At 46.9% G+C, this 25,492-nt stretch overlaps 1 protein-coding gene and 1 pseudogene across 2 annotated transcripts in view; both read right to left on the reverse strand.

Moving 5' to 3' along the window:
* The window catches only part of Bace2 (beta-secretase 2), a 113,822-nt gene that overhangs the window by 7,858 nt on the left and 80,472 nt on the right, over positions 1-25,492 (reverse strand). The window contains exons 7-8 of one of the 2 annotated variants that reach the window (XM_008851094.3): positions 24,098-24,247; positions 19,558-19,726 (exon numbers count right to left, since the gene is read on the reverse strand). In XM_008851094.3, coding sequence (XP_008849316.1) covers positions 19,558-19,726; positions 24,098-24,247 — 319 coding nt within the window. Of the gene's footprint in view, positions 1-19,471; positions 19,727-24,097; positions 24,248-25,492 lie in introns of both variants that reach the window. The other variant, XM_029555027.1, reaches the window with a different exon arrangement.
* On the reverse strand, positions 5,845-6,258 carry LOC108491694 (annotated as a pseudogene).

Below are 25,492 nucleotides of genomic sequence, written 5' to 3' on the forward strand. Positions count from 1 at the left end.
TAACATGGGTGCACTTACCTACATGCAGGCAATACACGCATACACATAAAATAAAAATAATAAAACTAAAAAAAATTAACCATCACAGATAGTTGACGAGTCAATTCACAAAGAGGACACAATAGTTCTAAGCATTTTGTATCTATTAACAAAGCTTCAAAACACAAATGATGGCACCATAAGGGAAAAGAGGAACTGATGGACATAGTCTCCAGTTACACCACCACTGCCTCAAAACGAAAGCAAGTAGAGAAAATGAGCCACAAGGGAGGAACCACTATTGACTGACTGACCCAGTGAACAAACAGGACAGAAACCACCGTGGTCGCAGAATAAACTGTTACAGAGCATATGAAACATTCACATGAAAGATTATATTCTTAGCCATAAAATGAGTTTTAAGAAATTTAAGCAGTCCGTTTATACTCACTGCATTCACTGATTATGCAAAATTAAATTAGATGACAGAAAGCTACCCAAAAATCTCTAAATACCTGCAATCCAACATATTTCCAAAACCATAAAACCTCAGAAAAGGGGCTGGAGAGGTTGCTCAGTGGTTAAGGGCACTGGCTGTTCTTGCAAAGGACCCAGGTTCAATTCCCAGCACCCACATGACAGCTAACAACCAGTTAAATCCAGTTCCAGGAGATCAGACGTCCTCTTCTGATTTCTGTAGGCACTGCACGACGCAGGTGCATTTCCATACATGCAGGCAATACACTCATACACATAAAATAAAAATAACAATTGAAAACTCCAGAAAAAAGTACAGGAGGAAATCTTTACACCCTTGGGTTAGCCCTAAAATTCTTATAATATAGGAAGCCCAATCCATAAGTGAAGAAAAATTCCTGAATTTGTTTTGTATGTGTGGTGTATGTGTGTGTATGGTGTATGTATGGGTGTGGTTTATGTGGGTATGTGTATTGTATGTACGTGTGTGTGGTGTGTGGTGTGTGTGTGATGTATGTGTGTGGTGCATCTCTGTGGTGTGTGTATGTGTACGTGTGTGGTGCATGTCTGTGTGTGGTGCATGTATCTGTATGTGAGTAGAGGTCAGGGTCAACATCAGGTCTCTTCTATCACTCCACCTTATTTTTCTGAGAGAGGGTCTGTCACTGAGCCTAGAGCTCAGTGATTTAGACAAGGTGGCCAGTAAGCTCCAGGGATCTGTCTGTCTCCACCCCTCCTCTCAGTGCTGGGGTTACAGACACGTGCTGCTGTGCCTTTTACATGGATGCTGGGGATCCAAACTCTGGTCCACACGCTTACAAGGAAACCACTTTACTCACTGAACCATCTCCCCAGCTCCAAAACTGATGACTTTGACTCCTTCAAAATTAAGAACTCCTTTTGAAGACAACAGTAGGGGACAGAAAAGAACGAGAGGAAACATTTGCAGGTCATGTTTCTGATAAGGAATGTGTCTTCTCAATATATAAACTCTGAAAGCTTCATAATGAGGAGACAAAGACAGATAAGGGAACTTGAAAAGCCACTTTGCCAAAGATTTACGAATGAGCACATGAAACTACTTTCAAGGTTATCGGTCAATAGGGAAGAACAAACTAAGGCCACAGTAAAATCACACAATTTCCCATCAAAGTTTAGGAAGCTGACCATATCACATGTGTGGGGGGTTGTGGGGCTGCTGGAGTGCTAGAGATGCCTCAGAGGTTAAGAATACATGCTGCTCTCACAGAGGACTGGAGTTTGGTTCCCAGCACCCATGTTAGGTGGCTCAGGACCATCTATAGCTCCAGCTCCAGGGGTTCTGATGCCCTCTTCTGGCCTCTTCAAGCACTGCATACATGTAGTGCATATACACACATGCAGGCAAAACACTCATACATATAAAATAAAAATAAATAAATTTTAAAACTGAAAAGCAACTTGGCAGCTTGGAAGGAAGACAGACACATACCTGACCTGGGACCAGTGACTTCTCTATGTAGAAGTGAACATATACACCCAAGACTTTATACACCATGGACAGGTCCTGCATTACTTAGGATGGTCACATCGCATTCAGAGTCAGGAAGCAGAGATAGATTCTGGTTCCCAGCTTGCTTTTTCCTTCTTATTCAGTCTCAGGAACCTCAATTAACCCAGTTTAGAAACACCCTCACAGACATGTCCGGAGGTTGGCCTCCTAGGTAATTCTAGATTCTGTTAAGTTCACAATCAAGATCAACTTTCCCATGGGTCATCTTTCTGCCTCAAGTTGAGTACTGGGATTCCAGGGGTGCGCCACCATATCTGGCTTGAAACATGCTCTTGATGCTGGGTGGTGGCAGTGACCTCAGGTCCCATTCAGACGTGAGCTCACCATGGGACTCTGCTGACTCTGCAGTGCTGGGCTGCTGAGCTGGATGTCTGCTGGGCCACATGTACTCAATACTTTTCCAACTTAGGGTATGTTCAGTGTGTGATGGGGTTGATTGGACAGTGACTACGGGTCAGTGGAGGAGCGTGGGCGGAGCTCAGATCAACTTTATAAAGTGAACCGAAATGACCCACTTCAACCTGGAAACTCTCCAGCACACTAGAGCAGACGGAAGAGGTCAGTCTGTCTGTATTCCCAAGCACCACTTAACAGAAAAGAGTGAAGTATTGATATACTGAGCAGCATCGATGAGCCTCAACACAACTGTGCTCAGTGGAAGAAGCCAGACAGGAAGGCAGGAAGGCATGTGCACCACGATCCCATTCATAAAAATACCAAGCAAGTAACAATCCAGTCACAGGAGGTGAGTGGTCTGCCAGGTGAGGAATGGGGACAGCCAGGGCTGGGAGAGCAGGTGAAGGGTAGGGAGCACCCCGTGTGGGTCAGCTTCCAGGCTGTGCATGGATGCAAAAATTTGTGAGTTCCATGCATTCTGCATGAACCGCTTTATTTTATAGCAATTACAACTCAAAAAGGTGCTTTAAAATAATCAAAAGAATAAGGTTGGGGATTCATGTCCTCCCATATGATCCAGGGAATCCACTTTCTGGGTCCACGTCCAAAGGAAATGGCACCAGCAGGTCCAGGCCACCTGCAGTGTCTGCTGAAGCAGGTCCAGGCCACCTGCAGTGTCTGCTGCAGCAGGTCCAGGGCACCTGCAGTGTCTGCTGCAGCAGGTCCAGGCCACCTGCAGTGTCTGCTGCCGCAGGTCCAGGGCACCTGCAGTGTCTGCTGCAGCAGGTCCAGGCCACCTGCAGTGTCTGCTGAAGCAGGTCCAGGCCACCTGCAGTGTCTGCTGCAGCAGGTCCAGGCCACCTGCAGTGTCTGCTGCAGCAGGTCCAGGCCATCTGCAGTGTTTGCTGCTGCTGTACTCCCGAGAGCTCCGAAACGGAGTCGGCCTGGAGTCCCTAACAGACAAAGAAAAACAAGCAGACAGTGGAGTGCTACGCAGACTGTCAGGAGCCTGAAAGACCAGACGGGGAGATGGCTAGTCCGTGAAGTGCTTGCCTTGCAAGTTTGAGGACCTGAGTTTGATTCCCAGAACTCACATTTAAAAAGAAAGCCAGGCAGGGTGGCCTGTGCTCTGGGGAGGTGAAGGCAGGAGGCTCTCTGGGGTCCGATGATCAGAAAGCCTAGCTGAACTGACAGGTTCAGTGAGATACCCTGTTTTCAAAAATGAGGTGGAGAGCAATTGAAAATACCTGATGTGGACCCCTGTCCTACACACACACACACACACACACACACACACACACACACACACATGTGCATTCCCACACACGTAAGCTTACACACCATAAGAATGTAATGTCACTTGCTTGCAGACATCATGCTGGGTGAACTGGGTGAAGTAGGCCAGGCCCAGAAGGGCAGGCAAGTACTGCATGTTCTGTCTTGCACATGTATGTGGTCTGAAAGTCGAACACGACTCCTAAGGGCCAGGAAGGGTACAGGGTGGCAGGCATAAGGACAGGGTCTGGGTTTGATAGTTCACATTGCACGTGCATATGACAATATCACACTGAACCCAGTAATATGTATAATTAATACATGCTAATAAAATGTTTAAAAAGAACACATGATTAAGAGTCTCAGTCATGGGGCTGGAGAGATGGCTTGGCAGTTAAGGGCTCTGCTCTTAAAAAGGACCCAGGTTCGTTTCCCAGCACCCACAGGTGGTTAATAACTGCCTATAACTCCAGTTCCTGGGGATCCGACTCCTTCTTCTGACCTCCCCGGGCACTGCACAACATGGGTGCATTTACATACATCCAGGGAATACACACATACACATAAAATAAAAATAATAAAATATTAGAAAAAGAATCTCAGTCATGCCATGTTGGGGGACTGACCCCAGAATTCCTTTTCATGTTGAATACCTATGATCATATGTGTTTTTCCATGTATGTTTTATGTATATAATAAAAATGCAAAAACTCCAATGAAGTCAAATTTTCTTCACTATACACGTCATTACTGTAAGGTTGGAAGATAAATGAATTTTCCTTTAAGTTTTGGGCAAAAGCACCACTCTCGGGTTGTCTAGTGCAACAGCTAGAAGTCGCCACTCTCGGGTTGTCCAAGACAGTGCATCAGCTAGAAGTCATCACTCTTTCACATGTGCAAACTCACTACCTGGCACTGAGTTTAAACTGTGTCTGAGAGCTGGGGACGGAGCTCGTGGGTAAGGCAGGTGCCTGGGTGCGCACCAAGCCCTGGGTTCGATCCTCAGCACCACACAAACTAGGCATGGCAGCGCCTCCTATAATCCAAGCGCTACTAGAAGCAGGGACATCAGAAGTTCAATGTCATCCTTGTGGGTAAGGCAGGTGCTTGGGTGCGCACCAAGCCCTGGGTTCAATCCTCAGCACCACACAAACTAGGCATGGCAGCGCCTCCCATAATCCAAGCGCTACTAGAAGCAGGGACATCAGAAGTTCAATGTCATCCTCAGCTTTACAAAGAGTTGGAGGCCAGCCTGGGCTATGAGAGACTGTGTTGCAAAACAGAGAAATATGCCTGGAGGATATTTTCTGGGCACCTGTATATCTATCACATGTTAATTATACCACAGTCAACTGGAGTCTGTCATATTTCATATGGGAGAGGCCCCTGTCTGCAGTTGGGAGGGTTGTGGGACTGGGGCACACTCTGACTTCAGATCCTGGCTTCTTGTTAGGAGTTGCGTGATCATGGCCTAAGTGTCAGCTCTGTGTCCGAACTAACTTCTTTGACCCTCAGTTTCTTTGTCTATAAAATGGGGTCACAACTGCCCTCTAAGTGACAGTCCTGTTGGAAGAACAGCCAGGTTAGCAGATGTCAAGCATGCGGCATGGAGGCTCGGGCGTGACAGTGCTGCAGACTGTCATCTGTTGCTGTGATATTTTGATCTTCTATCAGTGTCTTGGGTTAGCATTTTAACTATGTGTTTTCTCTGTGCTAACCCCGAGGAGGTCAAGACCTGGTTGATAATAAATGCCTGAGGAGACACATCATTTTACCACAGATAAAGATTATGCTGTTCAGATCTAGCCCCTTCCCCATACACAGAATAAAGCTAACTGATCGGGACTAAGATGCTCTCTGCTGAGAACGGGCTCACTTAGAAGACCATCTTGGAATCACAGAGGTTTAGATCCATGGTCAATTTTTCGTTTTTCTCTCCCTTCTGTTCCCTTCCCTTTTTTTTTTTTTTTTTTTTTTTTTTTTTTTGTTTTTGAGACAGGGTCTCAATGTAGCCCCATCAATTTTGGAACTGGCTATGTAGACCAGGCTGGCCTTGAACTCACAGAGATCTGGCCTGCCTCTGCCTCCAGCGTGCTGGGATCACAGGTGTGCACCACCACGCCAGGCTGGTTTTTTTTTTTTTTTTTTTTTTGAGTACTACAAAAGTTTATTTAGCAAAAACTTTCACATGAAATGCACACAACCAGATTTTACATCATAGTAAAACAGGCCCTTTGAGGGGGGAAGACGGACTGCTCTGCTGAACAGCCATTGTTTAAAGTCGTTCCAGGGCTTCTAACATGATGATATGTTTCCTAGTGGGACCACCATCCCAGTGTTACCCTGCTGCCCACTAGTTGCCATCTCCACACACTCATCGATCACAAGATTCATACGGGGATCAAAGCCCCGCAGAATTCCTCGGACATGAATGCCGCCATTTAACTTCAATGATAACTTTTTGTCCATAAATTTCTTCAGCTCTGGAGGGTGGGCCTTGCTCATGCCGGCTCCTCGGTGGGTTCGGCATGGCTCTCATTGTATTTTTTAATGCGTGTGAATGTATTGCTTGCACGTGTGTTAAGTGCACCCATGTCATGCAATGCCCACAGAGATGGATCCTCTGGAACTGGAGTTACGGATGGTTGTTAGCCACCATGTGAGTGTTTGGATTAAACCCAGGTCCTCTGCAAGAACAGTCAGTGCTCTTAACTGCTGAGCCATCTCCAGCCCGTCCTTCCTTTTTGTGCATGTGAATGTGTGTGTTCGTGTGTACACATGTGTGTTCATGTGTGTGTCTAGGCCAGAGATCAGTCTCAAGTGTCATTCATCAGGAGTCATCCACTGTGTTTTCTGGGGCCTTGGACTTAAGTTAGGCTCTGCCTGACCACCAACTCCCAGGGATCCTCCTGTCTCCACCTCCCCAGTGCTGGGACTGCAAGTGCAGACAATCATGCTGGCTTTCTACATGGGTTCCAGGGATTGAACTGAGGCCCCCCGTGCTGAGCGAGCCATCCCTGGACCCCCCAGCCCCCTACCTGCCAGTATTCTCTGCAGTAAGTGTGAAAGGCACTGGCTGTCTGGGGTCTCAAGTTTCTCTCAGTAAATGTGGAAGCAGAGCTGCCTGGCCCATGTGTTCTGGGTTCACAGTCTTGGTATCTTTTGACAATATTCTAACTAGATAAGCAGAGGCATATCTCGCAGGCTCCTCTTCACACTACCCGCCCTATTTTTAAACATGAGCTGTACCAGATGATCCACTTGCAACCTGCAGCAAGAAAAACTCCATGGAAAAGACTGCCACAATCCACGCTGTGCTTCAAGTTGTGTAAGTTGAAATCTATATAGCTCTTGGGTGCTAAATGTCTCAATCTATAAAAAGAGATGGATGGTATTTCAGAAGCCCTAGAGGCATTACGATAACAGAGAGCTCTCAATTCAACACTATTATTTGCTCAGCCGCAGAAACTTGGCCCAGGCAATGTGGCAGCAGCTGAATGGGCTCCGGGACCCATAGTGTCTGTTCAGGGACACAGACGACCAGGACGGTCAGCTCCATGGTGCCCCACAGCCTGCAGCTCATTTGCATGACTGCTTGAGACCCACACAGGGATTCTTAGCAGGGGTAGTGGCTGGGGAAGGGCACAGCTGGCATAAGAAAACTGTGGAAATGGGCAGCAGGTCCAAATCTTAGCTGAAGACCTACTGTCAGCTGATCACTGCTGGGTGAGGAAGAGCTGATCTTAAAGGGACAACTCTAGATAGGCTGACTAGACCCCAGTGGATGAACTTGCACTGAGGGACATCTGGGGACACTAACTTGATTCGATAGGCCTTAACATAAATGACAGAATGCATGAAATCCAGTGGAGGGGCGATGGGAGGGAGCCCATGGGGAAGGGGGTGTAAAGATGATCAAGATGTTCTATATGAAATACACAAAAATTCAATAAAAGTTTTACAAAAAAAAGAGAAAGAAAATTGTCTAGGGAGATGGTTCAGATGGTAAAGCGTTTGCTGTGTGAGATGAGGACCTGAGTTTAATCCCTAGAACCCATGTTGAAAAACAGAGTTGGGTGTGGTGGTGCATATCTGTGATCCCAGTGCTAGAGAGACAGGCGGACCAACTGGTGAGCCCCAGGCCACTGAGAGACCCTGTTTCAAAAAACAAGGTTGAAAGTGACAGATGCATGAGGTTAACTTCTGGCTTCCATGTGCACATGCACTCACGTATAGATGTGCTAGCACCAACACATCACACACACACACACACACACACACACACACACACACACACATACACACATACCTGAAAAGAAAAGAAAACCAGGGAATTTTTCCAAAACATCCATCATCCCATGCCAGTACCATGCTGATGCAACCTGGCTGAAAATGAGTCAGGAAGTTGACAGCGTCTTGAAAAAATTCCCAAAGCTCCCCGGGATTCTGATGAAGGGCTCCCACTCACTGCTCCCTTTCCTGAGGGGCTCAACTCTGTAAACTAAGAGCTGCCCAACATATACAATTATAAAACCAAAATAAAAGGCATTGAGATGCAGAGCTTCCTAAAGCTTTGGCTCCATCAGCTTGGTTGGTGCTATGTAAAACTCTCTCTCTCTCTCTCTCTCTCTCTCTCTCTCTCATCTATCTACCTATTTAGCTTAGGTCCAGGGGTTGAACATAAAGCTTTGGGCTTTCCGAGGCACGTGCTCTGTCACTAAACTACAGTGTCAGCTTTTTGTGTGTGTAAGAGATGGTCTTGCAATGGTACGCAGGTTGCCCCCAAACTCCTGGTTTGACTGATGGCTCTGCTTCAACTTCCCAGATAGCAAGGACTATAGTGTGGACTATAGTGTGGACTATAGTGTGGACCAGTGTGCTCAGATCAGATCAGGTTTTCAATATGCAGTTGAGTCAAGAAGAGCCATTCCCTAACCAGAAGTTCACAGGAAGGCTGGAGTCGCAGGGCCCAAAAGGGCGGGACTTGCTGCACCTGGTTCCCCTGGGTTTGATGTGACTACTGCTGTCATGGAGCAGGGCCACTGTCAGGAGACCTTGTCTAGCAATTGGAGTAGCAAAATAAGCAGAGGTCTACAGCAGATGGCTAGGTCTGCGGTCACAGGGATGTTATCAGCTCCTCTCAAGGGAGGAGAGAAGGTCCCAAGATCTTCACCAGACTCTGCTCACCCTCACCTGACCTTCTGCCAAGATTTCAACGGCTACTCCATTCTGCCCTGTCATATGTGATCTCAGAAATGCAAGAGTATGTAAGAGTTAAAAGGCTGCGTGGGGTTGAGATGTCATTGACTTGGCCACATTCCTCTAAGCAACACCACTAAACTCATTACTTAGCCACACTGGATGCTTTCTCTGGTCCGTGTAGCTCTTCTCTAGTTGGGGTTAATAGACATTTGTTTTATATCCATTGGGCAGTGGTTTTCTCTGAGATAAAATCTTCCATTAACAGGATGTTTTGAAAAAAGGTAAAACATTCCATCCTGTAGGAAGCTCTTTAAGGTCAGGGAGTAAACAACTGAGTAGCTTCAGGAAGACCCTGGTATTGACAAGGTTCATTGCATCTCCCCTTCCCCAAGGCTTCTGACAGATACTCAGGCAAGCCAGGTTGCCTGGAAGTAGCTTGGACTGAGCTCCCTGGACAGGACATTCCCCAGCCTGTCGAGCTACCTGCAGGTTGTGCTGTGTGCGCCAGGTTTCCAGCTTTAATGAGCTATCACTCATGCCGGGGTGGGCTTTGGAGATTCCGCTGTCTGTGAGTCATTTCTGCTCCTATAAGTAACTCCTCATGCACACTCCTGTAAGTAAATAAAGCTCACTGGCTCACCACGTTGCACTTGGGTGGTCCTTCAGGCTGTCACTCGTTCCCTACCTGGGGTGTAGGGCCATTTGTTCATGGCTCTCCAGGAACAGTTTCACAAAATCTCTCTCCAGGAAAGTCTCAGAGCAGGAAGAGCAGGAAGCTTGACCCTAAACACCAAGGTCATGGGCACTCCAGCCAAGACGCTTGGGAAAGGTTGGTTCAGCAGCGAAAGGACTCAGGAAAACGTCACCGACAAGGAGGCCCGACGGCCTGTGGAGAGTGGGGGGGCTGGGAGGGTCTCCCATGAGAAGTGGGGCCTCAAACCTCCACCTTCACCAAACCCGGCTGAACCCTAAAGTCACACAGTCAGCTACAGGAACCCTGAAGTTCTCACAGACATCGAACTATTTAAATACAGTAAAGCAAGCATTTTTACATTAAAATACACCATGAGCAAAGCTTTAAAACTTGTGGTGGCGACATGTAGTATAGCTTTTAAAAAGCACCTTCCAGAGACTTTTAGACAGGAAATCTTTTATAGCAGAAAGAAAATCACTGAGCAATGTTCCACCAGGCGAAAGTGAGGTGCCTTGGATGGATTTTTGGGGTGTCTGTACTTGGACAAAAACCACAGTTTAATGTGATGTCATAATTATTAAGTGATGTGCTATTTTAATTTTTGTGTGTGTCTATGTATATGCATGGCTTTGTGTTTACGTGTATGCACAAGTATGTGTGCACAGGTGTGTATGCACGTGTGTTTGGAGGCCAGAGGTCAACATTGGGTGTCCTTCTGCAGGTACCTTCTACCTTGTTTCTATTTCTCCCTTTTCTTAAATATTTGTTCTATTGTGTGTGTGTCTGTGTGTGTGCGTGCATGCATGCGTATGTGTGTAGGTGCTACTGGAGGTCAGAATAGGGAACCAGACCCCCTGGGGCTGGAACTGCAGGTGGTGGCTGTGAGCCACCTCACAGTAAGCACCCTTAATGGCTGCACCATCTTTCCAAGCCCTCACCTTCTGTCTTGAGGCAGGGGCTCTTACTGAGCAGGCTGCACTGGCTGGCCAGTGAGCCCCAGGGACCCACCTGTCTCCACCTCCCCAGTGCTGGGATTCCAAGGGCCCGCCATGCCCAGCTTTCTACCTGGGCCGTGGGGCTGGAACTCCTGCTCATGGGGCAAGCCCACTTTGCCACCTCAGCTATAGTCTTAGCCCAATTTTGTGTTTGTTGTTTATTTTTTTTAAATTTATGTGTATGTGTATCATTGTCCGCATGTGTGTAAGTACACTCATGTTGTGCAATGCCTGTGGATTCCCCTGGAACTGGAGCCACAGATGGCTGTTAGCCGCCATATGGGTGCTGGGAATCGAACTTGGATCCTATGCAAGAGCAGTCAGTGCTCTTAACTACCGAACCATCTCTCCAGCCCTGTGTTTATCATTTCTTAATGAAAACAGTTGCTGCAAATATTCTGGCCAAGGCTTTGGGTAGAATTCCACATTCATTTCTCTCTCTCTCCCTCTCTATTTCTCTCTCTCTCTCTTTCCTGGATATGTGAGCTCTCAGCTTTCTGCTCTGTCTACCTCCCACCACGCCTCCTCACCATTATGGACTTTCCCTCTGGAACCTGGAGCCCAAATAAACTCTTCCTTTTATAAGTTGCCTTGGTCATGGTGTTTAATCACAGCAACAGGAAAGCGATGAATAAAGTGATTTCATTCTTACGCCGCATAAGGAAATATTTAGGGGTGAAATGCCATGATTTCCACAACTTATGTGCAAGTGATAAAAGTATATTATCCTCGGATTATATGGGTATAAAACGAAACACACAAAGCTATACATCCATAGATAGACTGCTATAGGAGAGGATGTTAAGATGGTCCACTGCAGATGGTTGGTATGAGGACATTGTTGTATTATTTTTGGTCTTTTCTATATATATTTATTAAAATTTTCATAATAAAATATTTTAAAAATCAGAGTGGAAAACAGTATTATATTCAGCAAATAATGCTGAGAAAATGGATAACTTTTCAAAACTGAGATGTCTATTGGGCACTTAGAAAAATTTAATATGTTTTAGTTTTACATGTTGTTCATGTAGCCCAGGCTGGCCTCGAACTCGCTATATAACTGAGGACAGCTTTGAACTTCGGACCCTCCTCCCACCACTTCCAGAGCATGGTGATGACAGGACCGCACCACCGAGCTGTATGGACATCTGAGGAATGAGCCCAGGTCCTCCTGCATATGAGGCGAGCACTGTACCGCTACCATCCCTAGCTCCCATGTAATGTCTTTAGAAAAGAAATTTTCTCTCTTTTCTTAGATTAAGGAAGAATCTTTTAAATAAAGCACAGAATACAAGCTAGAAGGAAAAGATTGGTAAATTTAAACTAGATAGCATATAAATAAAACACATCAAAAACAAGTTAATAGAAGTCTGAGAGTAGAAGCTGTAACTCAGAAAATTAATATCTCAAATAGATAAGAAACCCATGCAGAGTAATTTAGAAAGACAAGTTTAACATGAACATAGTTAATACCAGAAATTTAAAAACATTTTTATTTATTATTTTTAATATGTGTATGTGTGTATTGCCTGCATGTAGGTAAGTGCACCTGTGTCGTGCAATACCTGCGGAGGTCAGAAGAGGCTGTCAGATCCCCTGGGACTGGAGTTACGGATAGTTGTTAGCGGCCATGTGGGTGCTGGGATTCAAACCCGGGTCTTCTGCAAGAACAACCAGTGTTCTTAACCACTGAGCCATCTCTCCAGCCCATTACCAGAAAATTTTAATGTCAAAGGGAACAAAATGTCAAGTATCTTGTGAACCTAATTATGGTTGTGGAATCTTCAATGTCATCATCTGAGACATGACATTGTTTCACACACATTAATCGAGGACACACAAAACAAACCAAGGTTGACAATACTTTGAGGGTGTGAAAATTCTTGCCCTGTACAATTCTGGTGTTCCAGCTATTTAAAGGCAGTTTTAAAATAGCCAGTAACACCAAAACTTGGCACATGAACTCATTTAGCAATCCCATTTCTGGAAGAGCCCTTCATCCGCAAAAGATGTTCACTGCAGAGCTGTTTATAACAGCAAATGTTAGAAATAGCCCAAGTGTTAATCAACATGAGGTTGGTTAGATAATCTGAGTAGGATATTTCAGACAATGTGATATGATACGGAGATGGGAGATGGGGCTCAGCAGTTGAAAGTGTGTGCTGCTCTTCCAGAGGACCCAAGTTTGGTTCCCAGCACCTACATTGTGAGGCTCACAACCACCTATGCTCCAGTTCCAGGGGACCTGAAATCCTCTTCTGGCCTCTATGTGAATGCATATGTAAAACCCTGTTCCCCCACATATATACATAATTAAAAATAGTGACAGTTTTCTCTTAGGGGTAACCAACAATTGTCTGAAAGCTTATCCTTAAGCCCACAGATGAGTGTAGCCATCGCTTGTCATCAGGGGAACTTCTCTTTGCAGCAGACGGTGACAGTTACAGAGACACACTTGATCAGAGTGCAGAGAATAACCAACACTGGTGTCCAGACCCAACTAAGACATCTAAAATACAATCCCTACACCTAAGGCTCAGAGGACATCACGGAAGAGGGGGCAGAAAGACTGTAAGAACCACAGGAACAGGACACCTGCTGCTGGACAGTGTCTTCCAGACATGACAGAGAAGCTGCATCGTGAAATTCAACAATATGGCTGCCTGAACAAGACCTACGAGACAACACTACTTGACACGCTGGGGGAGATCTCACGAGGTCCCACCTCCAGATGAAGAGGAACAGGTAACCAGTGGCTTCTGAGAGAGGGAGAATCAGTTTTCTCCAGGAATGAGACCCTCTGACAGGTTGTCTAATCCCAAGTGGTCATCCCTAAACACAAGTACCACTAAATGGATTCAGATATATATATATATATATATATCCTCTCCTATATATATATATATACACATATGTACATATATGTAACAATAATAATGAAGAGTTGAGAATGTGGGAAGAGTGGGGGGGAGAAAGGAGGTGGAAGTGATGTAAATACATGTCTGAAGTTCTCAAAAATATTAAAAAATAATAAAAATAAAATCTTAACAAAAGAATGTAAGTATGGAACATTTAGAAAATATAATGGTTAACAATGATCAGGTCGGCAAGGAGAACAGACAGCACCATAACCCTGAGACAGATTACAAGTAAAAGCCCCATAAATCCACTAACCAGCATAGCTGTGTTCTGTTACAGGTCTGTGCTAAACCACATTTGAGACTGGCACCCAAGCATCCAGGTTGCTGGTGTCTGAACTGTGTAGTCCCATTCCTGGCTGGAGAACCAATAGGCCAGGGCAGAAGTGACAGGACGTCACACTGAGATGAGGCTAAAGAAAGACCAGCAGACTCTGGCTCTCTCTTTAATCATTCGTTCTGGGATGACCAGATGCTGTTTTGAGGATGTTCAGGCAAGTAGTGGTGATGTCCACATGTCATAAAATGGGGGGAGGGGATGCCTGTCAACAACCACATGAGTGAGCCTGGAAACAGCATCTGCAGACCTCAGACGCTGCAGATAATGAGGGGAGAATCGGGGCCAGAACCAGCTAGCTGAATCTGTCTCCACATTTGACCTCGGAAACTTCAGGAGAAACTGTAATAAAGCACAGCCAAGTTCAGGGGAAAGTTGTTAGGCAGCAATTGATGACTAATGCAAAGTGCTTATACCCATCTGACCCAACACGGTGCAGAAACTGAAGACTCCATTCCAGACCAAAAGTAGCTGAGGGAGGGCTATTAGCTATACTTGTGTCATCTGCATGACAGATGTTGGATGCATAGAAGATAAAATGCCAACATCTGTTACTCCAACGTTCTATGAGTGTGCACACTCTTTGTCCTGCAGCTGTGAGTTCAACCAATTTCAGATGGAAAACATTTGGGGAAAAAAGTGTCTGTTCTGAATATAGATAGATGTGTTCTTACCACATCATACAGAACAGGGGCTACTTACATAGCACTTGCATGATGTTACATATTACTAGTAATCTAGAGATGCTCTAAAACATACATGTGAATGAACATAGGTTACATGTCTACACAACACCATTTAACACAAGGGACTTGAGCATCTGTGAGTATGGTCCATGAGAGGGGTTCTGGGACCCACCCCAAAGGATACTGGGGAGTAAATGGTTAACCATCGAGCCATCTCTCCAGCCCGAGAGTAAATGGTTTCCTATAATTTGGAGCATTTTGGTTTTTTTAAATATTTTATTATTTTTATTTTATGTGTATGCATGTATTGCCTGCATGCAGGTAAGTGCAACCGTGTCGTGCAATGCCCGTGGAGGACAGAAGAGGCCTTTGGATCCCTTGGAACTGGAGTTACTGACAGCTGTTAGCTGCAATTTGGGTGCTGGGATTCGAACCTGATTCTTCTGCAAGAACAACCAGTGCTCTTAACCGCTGAACCATCTCTCCAGCCCCAATTTAGAGCATTTTGTAATTAAGAACAAAGACTTAAGAAAGAAAGGCAGGGTGTCCAGTCTACGCCTCCCAGCGCTACTGAGCATGGACTGGGCACCACTGAGCACGGACTGGGAGCCACTGAGCACGGACTGGGAGCCACTGAGCACGGACTGGGCGCCACTGAGCACGGACTGGGAGCCACTGAGCACGGACTGGGCGCCACTGAGCACGGACTGGGAGCCACTGAGCACGGACTGGGCGCCACTGAGCACGGACTGGGAGCCACTGAGCACGGACTGGGCGCCACTGAGCACGGACTGGCTCCCTTAACTAACGGCCCTGAGGAAAACAGTCACTGTAATAGCTAAATAATTTGCTCTGAAGAGGAGATGTGTCTCAGGGCATCTCCTCACAGCTGGTGAAATCAAATGTTTAAGTACCAGAACCTTAAATACGTTTTTAAAAAAGCATCAAGAAAAATCTTCTATCAGTGCATCAAAGAAAGAATTCCGAGTGAAATCAATATGGCCACACTGTCTGGCCTAGAAACAATATCAAACCAAGTCCAGGAGAGGTCTGCTTATACAGCACTCCATCACACTCCCTGTGGCATGAAGAGCATTCGATGCCAGCTGTTGCCATAGTAGACCCCACTTTAATGGCATTTAATGAGGGAACAAGGGTGGTAGGCAAATCTGCTTCAGTTCTTAGATTCTTTGTAAGAAGTAAAATATTCACAGTGGGAAACACCATGATATTTCAGGCCACATGGTTCCATTTTCACCACAGGAAAGAGTTAACACACACTGGAAAGGTAAACACCTACTCATGGTAAGATTCAAAACAGGGGGATGGGGTGACAGCTCGTTTGGGGTGCTTGCCATATAATCACGAATACCAGAGTTTGATCCCCCAGAACCCAAGTAGAAAAAATGAGTATGGCCAGGCGTGGTGGAGCACACCTTTAATCCCAGATCTTTGGAGGCAAAGGCAGGTGGATCTCTGTGAGTTCGAGGCCAGCCTGGTCTACATAGAAACTTCCAGGCCAGTGAGGGCTACATAGTGAGACCAATCTAAAAAGGCAGCTGGGTATGGTGACAGATTCTTGTAATCCTAGTGCCTGGGAGTTAGAGAGAGACAGATCTGAGGAACTTGCAGGCTGGTCAGCTCAGCTCAGAGACCCTGTCTCAAAAAGCAAGGCAGATGGTATCCTGAGGAATGCCAGCTGAGACGCATGTGCACACATGTGCAGCTGTACACACAGGAATACATACAGCGCACACACAAAGTCATACCAGTGTGGAGTGCTATTTAAGAAGCTCCATGGTACATGCCATACATGTCTGTGGATGGGTGACCTCATGTACAGATGATGAGTTTGCCGTAATAGTCCAAATGTAGAATTTTCTTTTGATAAGGGCCGTATGTTCTTCAGATTGTTAATGCCTTTCAGAGATGCTAGTTCACTGGCATGAGAACACGAAGTGTCACTCACCTGCTTTGAATACCAGGATTCCCAGAATGACTTGCGTATCAGAAGATCAGTGTGCCCCCCCACCCCCCGACTTCCTCCCCAGGACTCCAGTGGGTTCATGTGGCATTTTTCTGCACACTTTGAGGCCCTCACAGGCCAGTCCAGCATCTCTCCCTGGCCAGTCCAGCACTTCCCCAGCCACAGCACTGCCTAGTGCTGCAGGCTCTTCTTCCTGGGTTCATATTTCTTTTCCCTCAACTACTAGGAGATCATGCTTTGCACTCTGACCTCTACGATAGTTAGCTTCAGTTTTCAATTTGACACACCGGGGAAGAGGGACCCTCAATGGAGGAATTTCCTCTATCAGACTGGCCTGTGGCCACGTCTGTGGGGATTTTCTTGAGTGTTAATTGATGTGGGAGGGCCCAGCCCACTGTGGGTGGTGCCACCCCTGGGCAGGTAGCCTGGGCTGTATAAGAAAGCAGCCTGAACACAGGCCAGAGGGGTAAGCCAGTGAGTTGTGTCCTCCATGGTCTGTGTTCCTGCCCTGAGTTCCTATCTTGGCTTCCCTGTCAGCCAAATAAACCCTTTCCCCCAGGGTGCTTTTGGTCAGTGTTTTATCACAGAACAGACTCCAAACCAGGAGGCCCTCGAGTTTTCTCCTAACCCTCCTCCTCGTCCATTCTGTTATGATGAACTCACACGTCTCGGTTTTTCTCTCCCTTTTCATCGTCTCAGGACAACTCCAGGATTTCATTCAGAAATTGCTCTTTCATTCATTTCCTCACTCCAAGCTGAATGCAGCAAGGTTTGTTTTTGTTTTTTTTGTTGTTTTTTTTTTTTTAAAAAAAGACAGCGTTCTGTGTATGCCAGACTGGCTTTGAATTTTTACAGGCAGTTGTGAGCTGCCTGACATTGGAAATGGAAAATGAACTTGGGTCCTCTGCAAGAATAGTTTCTGCTCTTAACTGATAAGTCATCTCTCTCCAGCCTGAGATGGTGAGATTATTATTATTATTATTTGATATTTATGAGACAGGGTCTCTCTATAGCCCTAGCTGGCCTGAAACTCCCTATGTAGACAGACCAGGCCTTGATCTCACAGAGATCTGCCTTCCTCTGTTTCCTGAGTGCTGAGATTAAAGGTGTGCACCACCGTGCCCAGACTGATAGTTTTAATTATCAATTTGACACAATCTAGAATCACCTGGGAAGAGAGTCCCAGTGAGGGGCTGTCTGGATCAGGTTGACCCACATGTGGGCCTGTCTGCGGGGGATTGTCTTGACGATTCGCCCACTGTGGGTGGCATCATTCCCTAGGAAGGTGATCCTGACTGTATGAGGGTGGACAGAGCACACTGGGCACGGCATGCACACACGAATGCATCGATCTCTTTTCTTGACTGTGACGTGAGCATCAGGCTCCTGCTGCCTTGAGGGACTGTGACCTGGAACTGTGAGCCAAAGAGTCTCCCTTAAGGTAGTTTTCTCAGGCTATTTTATCACAGCAACAGACAGGAAACAAAGACAACTTTGAACCTGTTCTCTCCCAAGTACTGAGGTCATAAGCACGTGTCTCCACATCCAGCTATAAGCTGTGCTAAGGACTGAGCCCAGGGTTTCCTGCTGTGAGGCAGGCCTCTGCCAACTGAGCCACAGATTAGAACCAGGCCCCAAATCTTGTTTTGTTTTTGGTTCTTGACCCAACATCTTATTCCAAGTCACTCAAGGGAATCCTCCTGCCTCAGCCTCCTGAGTGCTAGGATTACAGGTGTTAGCCATCATGCTTGGTTTGCAAACATATTCTCAGTGCTGTGAAACAGTTACAAAGCACTGCAGCTCTCCTGGTCACCTTCCCCAGAGCAGGCTCTCCTTCCTCTTCCCTCCACAATGTAATGGCATGATTCTTCAGTTTGCCTCCTCCTGACCAACTTGGGCTGCTTGTACCAAGTCCTAGTCCTGGATGGAGCCAGGTGCTACTCCAGCCCCACTTGGAACAGCTGCCAACCCCAAGGACACAGCAGGTGGCGTGTCTTCTCCACTCAGCAGCTGCAGGGTAGGGCTGCCTGTCCCACACCACTCCTTCAAATGTGCTGTGAGAGAAACTGCTTCCTGGCTTCAGGATTTTTTTTTTTTTTGGTTTTTTTGAGACAGGGTCTCCCTGTAGCCCCAGCTGTCCTGGAACTCACTATGTAGACCAGGCTGGCCTTGAACTCACAGAGATCTGACTGCCTCTGGCTTCAGGTTTTTAAGTAACAGACTCCATAGAGCTCGGCTATTTATTTCACAATGAGGACTTCTTTGAAGGAGAACTATACACGGTTTACCATGAATTATCTCCTTAATTAATTTCACACTAACTGTCAAAAGATGTGTTGTTCACATGCATGAAGCTCTGGGTTCCATTCCCAGCACCCCCAAAATGAAATGAAATTAAACTGCAATTCAACAACCAGACCCACGGAGAACTTTTATCTCTCATTTTGGAAGTGATTTTCAACTTAACGGTAATGAGAACCTGTTGGTGCACAGACTAGAATAAAAGTTTTTTTTTAAAAAAAATTATTTTTATTTTATGCGTATGCATGTATTGTCTGCATGTAGGTAAGTGCACCCGTGTTGTGCAACGCCTGGGGAGGACAGAAGAGGCTGTCGGATCCCCTGGAACTGGAGTTACGGACAGCTGTTAGCCACCATGTGGGTGTTGGGATTCGAACCCGAGTCTTCTGCAAGAACAGTCAGTGTTTTTAACTGCTGAGCCTCTTCTCCAGCCCTGAGACTAGAATAAAAGTTTTATGTATGCTGGGTCTGATGGTGTAGGCCTGTACTGCAGACAGCTGGGAGGCTGAGGCAGATGGATCCCAAGTTCAAAGCTGGCCCAGGCCATTTACGAAGGCTTGAAATTGTATATATATATATGAAAAAATAGTGCATACATGTGTGTGTGTGTGTGTGAGGGGTAAGATCTGGTCACTGCTGATGAGCAAGCCCGGAACAGTTCAACAGTACCTGATGAGACATCCGGGTCGTTTGAGGTCGAGCTTCCCTGGGTTCCCTTCTTGGAGGGCTCCCTGTGCCACACCTGCAACGCTCACCTGCACAAGGACTCTCCGCAAAGCCCACCCTCTTCCGAGCTCTGTCAAAGACCACGTAGAAGCCTTCCATCACGGTGGCACCAATCACCAGCGCATTCGTGGAAGACGAGATACCAAATCGGTAGCATTCATAGTTGAGGCCGGCTCCCATCATAGGCTGAATATAGAGCTGGTGATTGAAGGAAACCAGATAAAACAAAACACCGATCAGGCAACAGCACATAACTGGATGTCCCACACTGCTCAGAGCCCCGCCAAGGGGCAAGAGAGCTACAGGTGGACAATGATGATATCACCCCAGGAATCCGGGACGTGAGAAGTGAGAAGGGGGTGGTAAACTTCATTTTACTTATTTATTAATAACACATAATGAATGAGAAAAATTTACTTACTTAATAATAAACTTTAATAATTTTTAGTTTTTTTTACTTAATAATAAACTTTAATAATTTTTAGGTTTTTTTCTTTTGGTCTTTTTGAGACAGGGTCTCCCTGTAGCCCCAGCTATCCTGGAACTCACTATGTAGACCAGGGTGGCCTTGAACTCAGAGATCGCCTGCCTCTGCCTCCCAAGTGCTGGGATTAAAGGTGTGTGCCACCACACCCAGCCATAATTTTTAGTTTTAATTGGGTTTGTGCAGAATGCAGGCCTGTGCATGTGAGCGCACTGCCTGAAGAGGGTGTCAGAGCCCCTGGGGCTGGAGTAACAGGCAGTTGTGAACTGCCTGACATGGGTGCTGGGAACCAAACTCGGGTGGGTCCTCTGCAAGAGCAGCATGCACTCTTAAATTCTGAGCCATCTCTCCAGCCCCAACGATGATAAACTTTACAGAGAGGGGCAGTAGCCCAAAGACACGTGCACCACCTGTGTCACAAGAGGTTGGAAGGCACATGTCCTATTGGTGTGCCACCACGCTGACATCATCCCATGTGGAGGGAAAGCAAGTAGAGGACCCATCTCAGGGTTAGAGATGGCCATCTCTGTGTCACCAGTAGCTGGACATTGGGCAACTTCATTCCAGGGAACTGTACTTGCAAAAATAGTCCTGGCACTGTTGGCCTGTCTGCAAGCACTACCTCAGGGGAGAGAGCTCCAAGAGTTATTCCCTTCTTCCCTAGAGTCAGGACCTGGCCTCGATCAGGGCCTTAGTAAGTGTGTGTCCAATGAGTGTGTGGTGCTAAGCCTAGCCAGTGTCGAGTGGAACAGGCAAGGCAACTTCTAGCGAGGAACCACTTAAATCAGAAAAGGGCGGAGGGTGTGCTGAGTTGCCATGGAAACAGCTGCATCTGAGGTTCTGAAGACTGGCCCCCAGTTCATGAATACACTTTCTACTACCTCTGAAAGAACGAACTTCACAGCAAGCCCAAACAATTGCGTATGAATAATACGATGACCAAATGCCATACAGACTGGACTTGCATCACTGATCCTTTCTCTGTGTGTCCCAGGAGACTTCTAGAAGATACATTTTGTAAGTTGTGGGAAGGACTCAATCTTGCTGGATCTCAGGAAAAAAAAACCCACCACCAAACAAACAAACAACAAAACACTTGTCTATTTTAAAACAGCATTAAACAGACAACCAGTGGTATTTAGACTGAGAGTATGTATATTTATGTTCGTGTGTGTGTGTGTGTGTGTGTGTGTGTGTGCGCGCGGCGCACGCGCGCATGTGCATGTGTGGTAGGCCAGCAGCTGAGCTTGGGGTCTTCCTCTACTACACTCCACTTTATGTGTTGAGACAGGGTCTCTGACTGAACATGGATCACCAAATCACCAATTTGGCTGGTCTGGCTGGTCAGGGAGCGCCAGCGATCTCCTGTCTGTGCCTCCCCAGCACCGAGATTATAGGCATGCACTGCTGTGCCTGGCTTTTTACGTGGGTGCTTGGGTCCAAACTCAGGTCCACACGCTTGTGTGTAGCAAGTACTTTACTGACCAAGCCGTCCCCGCAGCCACAGGCCTTTTAAAAAAATGAGGACAAATAGATTTCAACCCACATGTTTTATAAAACCGTCTTGGGAATAGGTAAAATTTGAGGCCCTGGCCTTTGACCTGATTCTCCTCTGTATTGCTGGTGCCTGAAGTCTCCAGGGAGGAGCCGCAGGCTAGGATTCTGCTGACAGGAGCTGACAGGAGCTCTGAATCTGACCACCCTGGGTGTGTTAGGTAGTCCCTTGGCTGGGCAGAGCCTTGCAGCAGGGATGTGACTCTGCAGTGCCACCTCTGGCCAGATCAGGAAGTGCAGCTTCCCCGTAGGCGTCCCCTGCACATCCCCCGTAACCTCCCTCCGCAAGGCTACAATGCAATGGCTCTCTAAGAAGCCGGGACCACCATCCAGTACTGCACCATGCTCACCTTTGTCCCTGGCTGCGTTTGAACACGGTACAAACCACACTGATGAAATAATGTCCACATTTTTTGGCCGTTTAACTGACCAAAATGTGACCATATGCACATTATTGTATAGATGTTGGAACTACGCCGTCCTAACCTCACTCTGCCTGGGGCAGCTCACCCAAGGATGCTGCCTGTTTCTGAGACTGAATTGAGAAAGTGACATTATTTATTCTTTGCAGAGAAAGAAGCAGGGAGAGGGCTGAGCAATTCAGGAAGTTACGGTGCGGTCAAGGGCAGTGCTGAGACTTAACTCAAGCCTCTGGCACCCAGGGTGAGCGTCCTATGTAGAGCTGTATTTCTCCTCAGGAGTTCAGCCTTTCCCCTAGAATCTTCTCCATACAGAAAACTGTGCTAAAAGGCAGAATTACCATAACGTTTTTCTTCTAAAATGATTTTTCTGTCTTCATCCCATAGTCCCAGTTCCTCAAATTATGAAGGACTCAGAGGTGTCATTGGACACAGAGTAAATGCACATCTACCTGCTGCTGCCAGCCAGTGTTAGGCAGGGATGCTTTGTACCCTAAAACCACAGCGCTCCCCTCATTTTTAGGGAGTTCATAGTTTAAGAGGAAACACAGATGCTTTTGTGTGTGACAGTTAATGGCTCAGTGAACAGGACAGATAGCCCAAGAGATGGAGTGGGTTTGTTTTTTTTGTTTTTTGGTATGTGTGTACGTACACATGTGTAAGCAGGTTTGCATGCATGTGTGTATACATCTGTATGGAGGCCAGAAGCGAACCTGTTGTTCCTCAAGTGACATCCACCTTGGTTTTTTTGTTTGCTTGTTTTTTTTGGGGGGGGGGTGTTTGTTTTGTTTTATTGACAGCGTCTCTCACTGGCCTGGAACTTTCTAGTTAGGCTAGGCTAGCTGGCCCAGGAGCCCCAGGGATCCACCTGTCTCTACCTCTCGCTAGAAGGAGAGCTGACTCCTGCAAGCTGTTCTCTGATCTGACTTCCACACGAATGCTGTGGTAGAGACAGGCACACACACACACTAAAAATGTACTAAAAATCAGAAAACATCTGTCATATGGGACAGAGCATGGCAGAAAATCTACTCTAAAGTCGAGGTTTCCCATCAAATGAGTGGATGGGGAATATGCATTCAATGTTCACTTGAAGGGCAAGTTCACAAATGGCTCAGTAACAGTAACAAAAGCAGGTTGTCGGAGCCAGGCCTGAAAGGCTGGGAGCAATTTGGCCACAGGGAGGAGGGAGAGTTGGCCTTGTAGGCAGGGAGCTGGAGGACCCCAGCCTAGCATGCAGACAAACCAGATGCCATGCAACTCAGGGTGTGCTGGGAATTGACTGGAGAGGAGGCCACTCTGATAGGGGAGTCTCAGAAGCCAGGCAGGAGGTGAGGCACCAGGAATGGAGCAGTTGGGGCAGGGGGAGCGTGCTGCCAACAAGGAGGTGGGGTGAGGGACAGGAGCGAGCGACAGCTTTGGGAGGAGGAAGCAGGAGGATCGAGGAAGACAGACCCTGTCTACTGATCCCCTTGGGATAAGGGGTACCCTGGCTCTGGTTATGGGACCAAAATGGTCCTCATGTCTGACAATCCAGCTCTATTACTGATACACCATCAAAGTGGGAAATGGTGTTGTGGTGGATGTTACAAAATGTCCCCAAGTTCTTCATCTTTCCCCATGGCTGCCCCCTGTGGCTCTAAGGCTTTTCCCATTGCAAGGGGTGGCCATGCCCCAGCCCAGAAATCTGTGCCCCTCTTAGGTTTCTTTGGGCAGCACCACAGAGGGGAAAGTTGTCCACATCTGGGCTAAGACTGCAGGGCCCCATGCAGGGGCTGAACTGTATGGTCATCAGAGCCAGCTTGCTGATGGAGAGATATGAGGGTCTATCATGAACTTGACCCCAGACATGTGAGGCCAACCCATAATATCCCAGGCTCAGGCCAAGGCAGGCCCAGCTCACTCCCTGCTGACTAGAGTCACATGAGTCAGGCTTGCCAAGACCATCAGACCTGCAGGGTCAGGAGCAGGCATCCATATGGTGGGTTACTATGGCCACAGGTGCCTAGCCCAGGCATGACACCCACAGAGCCTGTGTTATGCATGAGGCCATTTGACTTCTGCACGTCATATGTAGAAAAGCAAGGAAAACAGAAGTCTAGGTGTTCACACCTGTGGCAGGATGGTGATCCGGAAGGAGCGGCTGGAGTTCTCGGCTCTCAGGTAGATGGAGATCTTAGGAAAGTAGGACCAAGGTGTTTCAGAATTCGTCCAGCACGCCAGCTGGGCCCCCGTCCAGAAGCCAGCAGAGAACTCTGGAATCTAGACAAAACAGACCGGGTGAGAAGCTGAGACCAGCCTGGCACATCGACAGGAAACGGCTCTCCGTTCTTCAGCTCCCAGCGCCAGACGCCCACAGGGATAAACAAAGTCTCATTTGGACAGAGTGACGGGGACATGAGTATCCTAAGAATGATGGTGATGACACAGTAATAATGACAAAAGCTGTACGAACAGGAGTAGGCACCGTTAAGAAAGCTACAACTACCTCAACCTTCCAACAGGCCAACCAGTGTGGTAACAGTCTCCATGTTATAGGTGAGGGAACCAGAGCACAGAGAGGTGCAAAACCCCAGGTCACGCAGCAATGACCCTGTAGAAGAAAGAAATCCCGAAGGTGTCTGTCCCAGTTTCATTTTTGTTGCTATGATAAAATATCCTGACAAAAAGCAACTTAGGAGAGAAACGGGTTTATCTGACTTAGAGGTTCCACAGTCCATCACCGTGGGGACGTCACAGTGGCAGGAGCTCGAGACAGCTGGTCACACATGACATCACAGTCATGAGCAGAGAGAAACAAATGCCCCATGTTGTCTCTAGCTTTCTCCTCATAGTTCAGAAGCCCTCGCCTAGGGAACGGTGCCACCCGCAATGGGATGGGCCTTTCTCTATCAAGTAACAGTTCAGGTCGCCTCCCACAGAACAAGCTACGATTATTCTGCTAAACTGACATAGCATCCAGTGGACTCCTAATGACTTATCGTTATCCCTATAAATCAGTGCATCTCTCAACTCTCACCAGAGAGTCTTCTTTGCTGGCACTAACACACAGACCCCAAACCGGTCAACATGTAGAAAATAAGGGACTGCAGAGTACTCAGCCCTAAATGGGACATCTATCTCATGTCCCTTCTGGGGCTGTCACAGAAAAGGGGTGGGAAGAGTATAAGAGTCAGAGGTGGTGTATGACTATGAAAAAACCAACCTTTTCCAGACAGCACAGGACAGCTGCAGATGTGAACACACAGTACTCGTGACAATATGAACAAGACTGTGCAAACTCAAGCCAGACAAAATCATCGCATGAATGGGATACATGGGCAAGAGACCCCAGCCCAGGATCTGTGATCTGACAGTTGAGCTTCTGAGAAGGGGAGAGTCTGTTTTCTTTAAGGATGGGATGCTGGGTAGGCTGATCACAGTCCAGGGGATGGACCCATGTCCAAGAGTATTTTGGGGAACACAAACTGGATTTGATAGATTTTATATATGTATATATATATATAT

The sequence above is a fragment of the Nannospalax galili genome, unplaced genomic scaffold (genome assembly GCF_000622305.1).
Source record: "Nannospalax galili isolate Female #2095 unplaced genomic scaffold, S.galili_v1.0 scaffold526, whole genome shotgun sequence".
NCBI lineage: Eukaryota > Metazoa > Chordata > Mammalia > Rodentia > Spalacidae > Nannospalax > Nannospalax galili.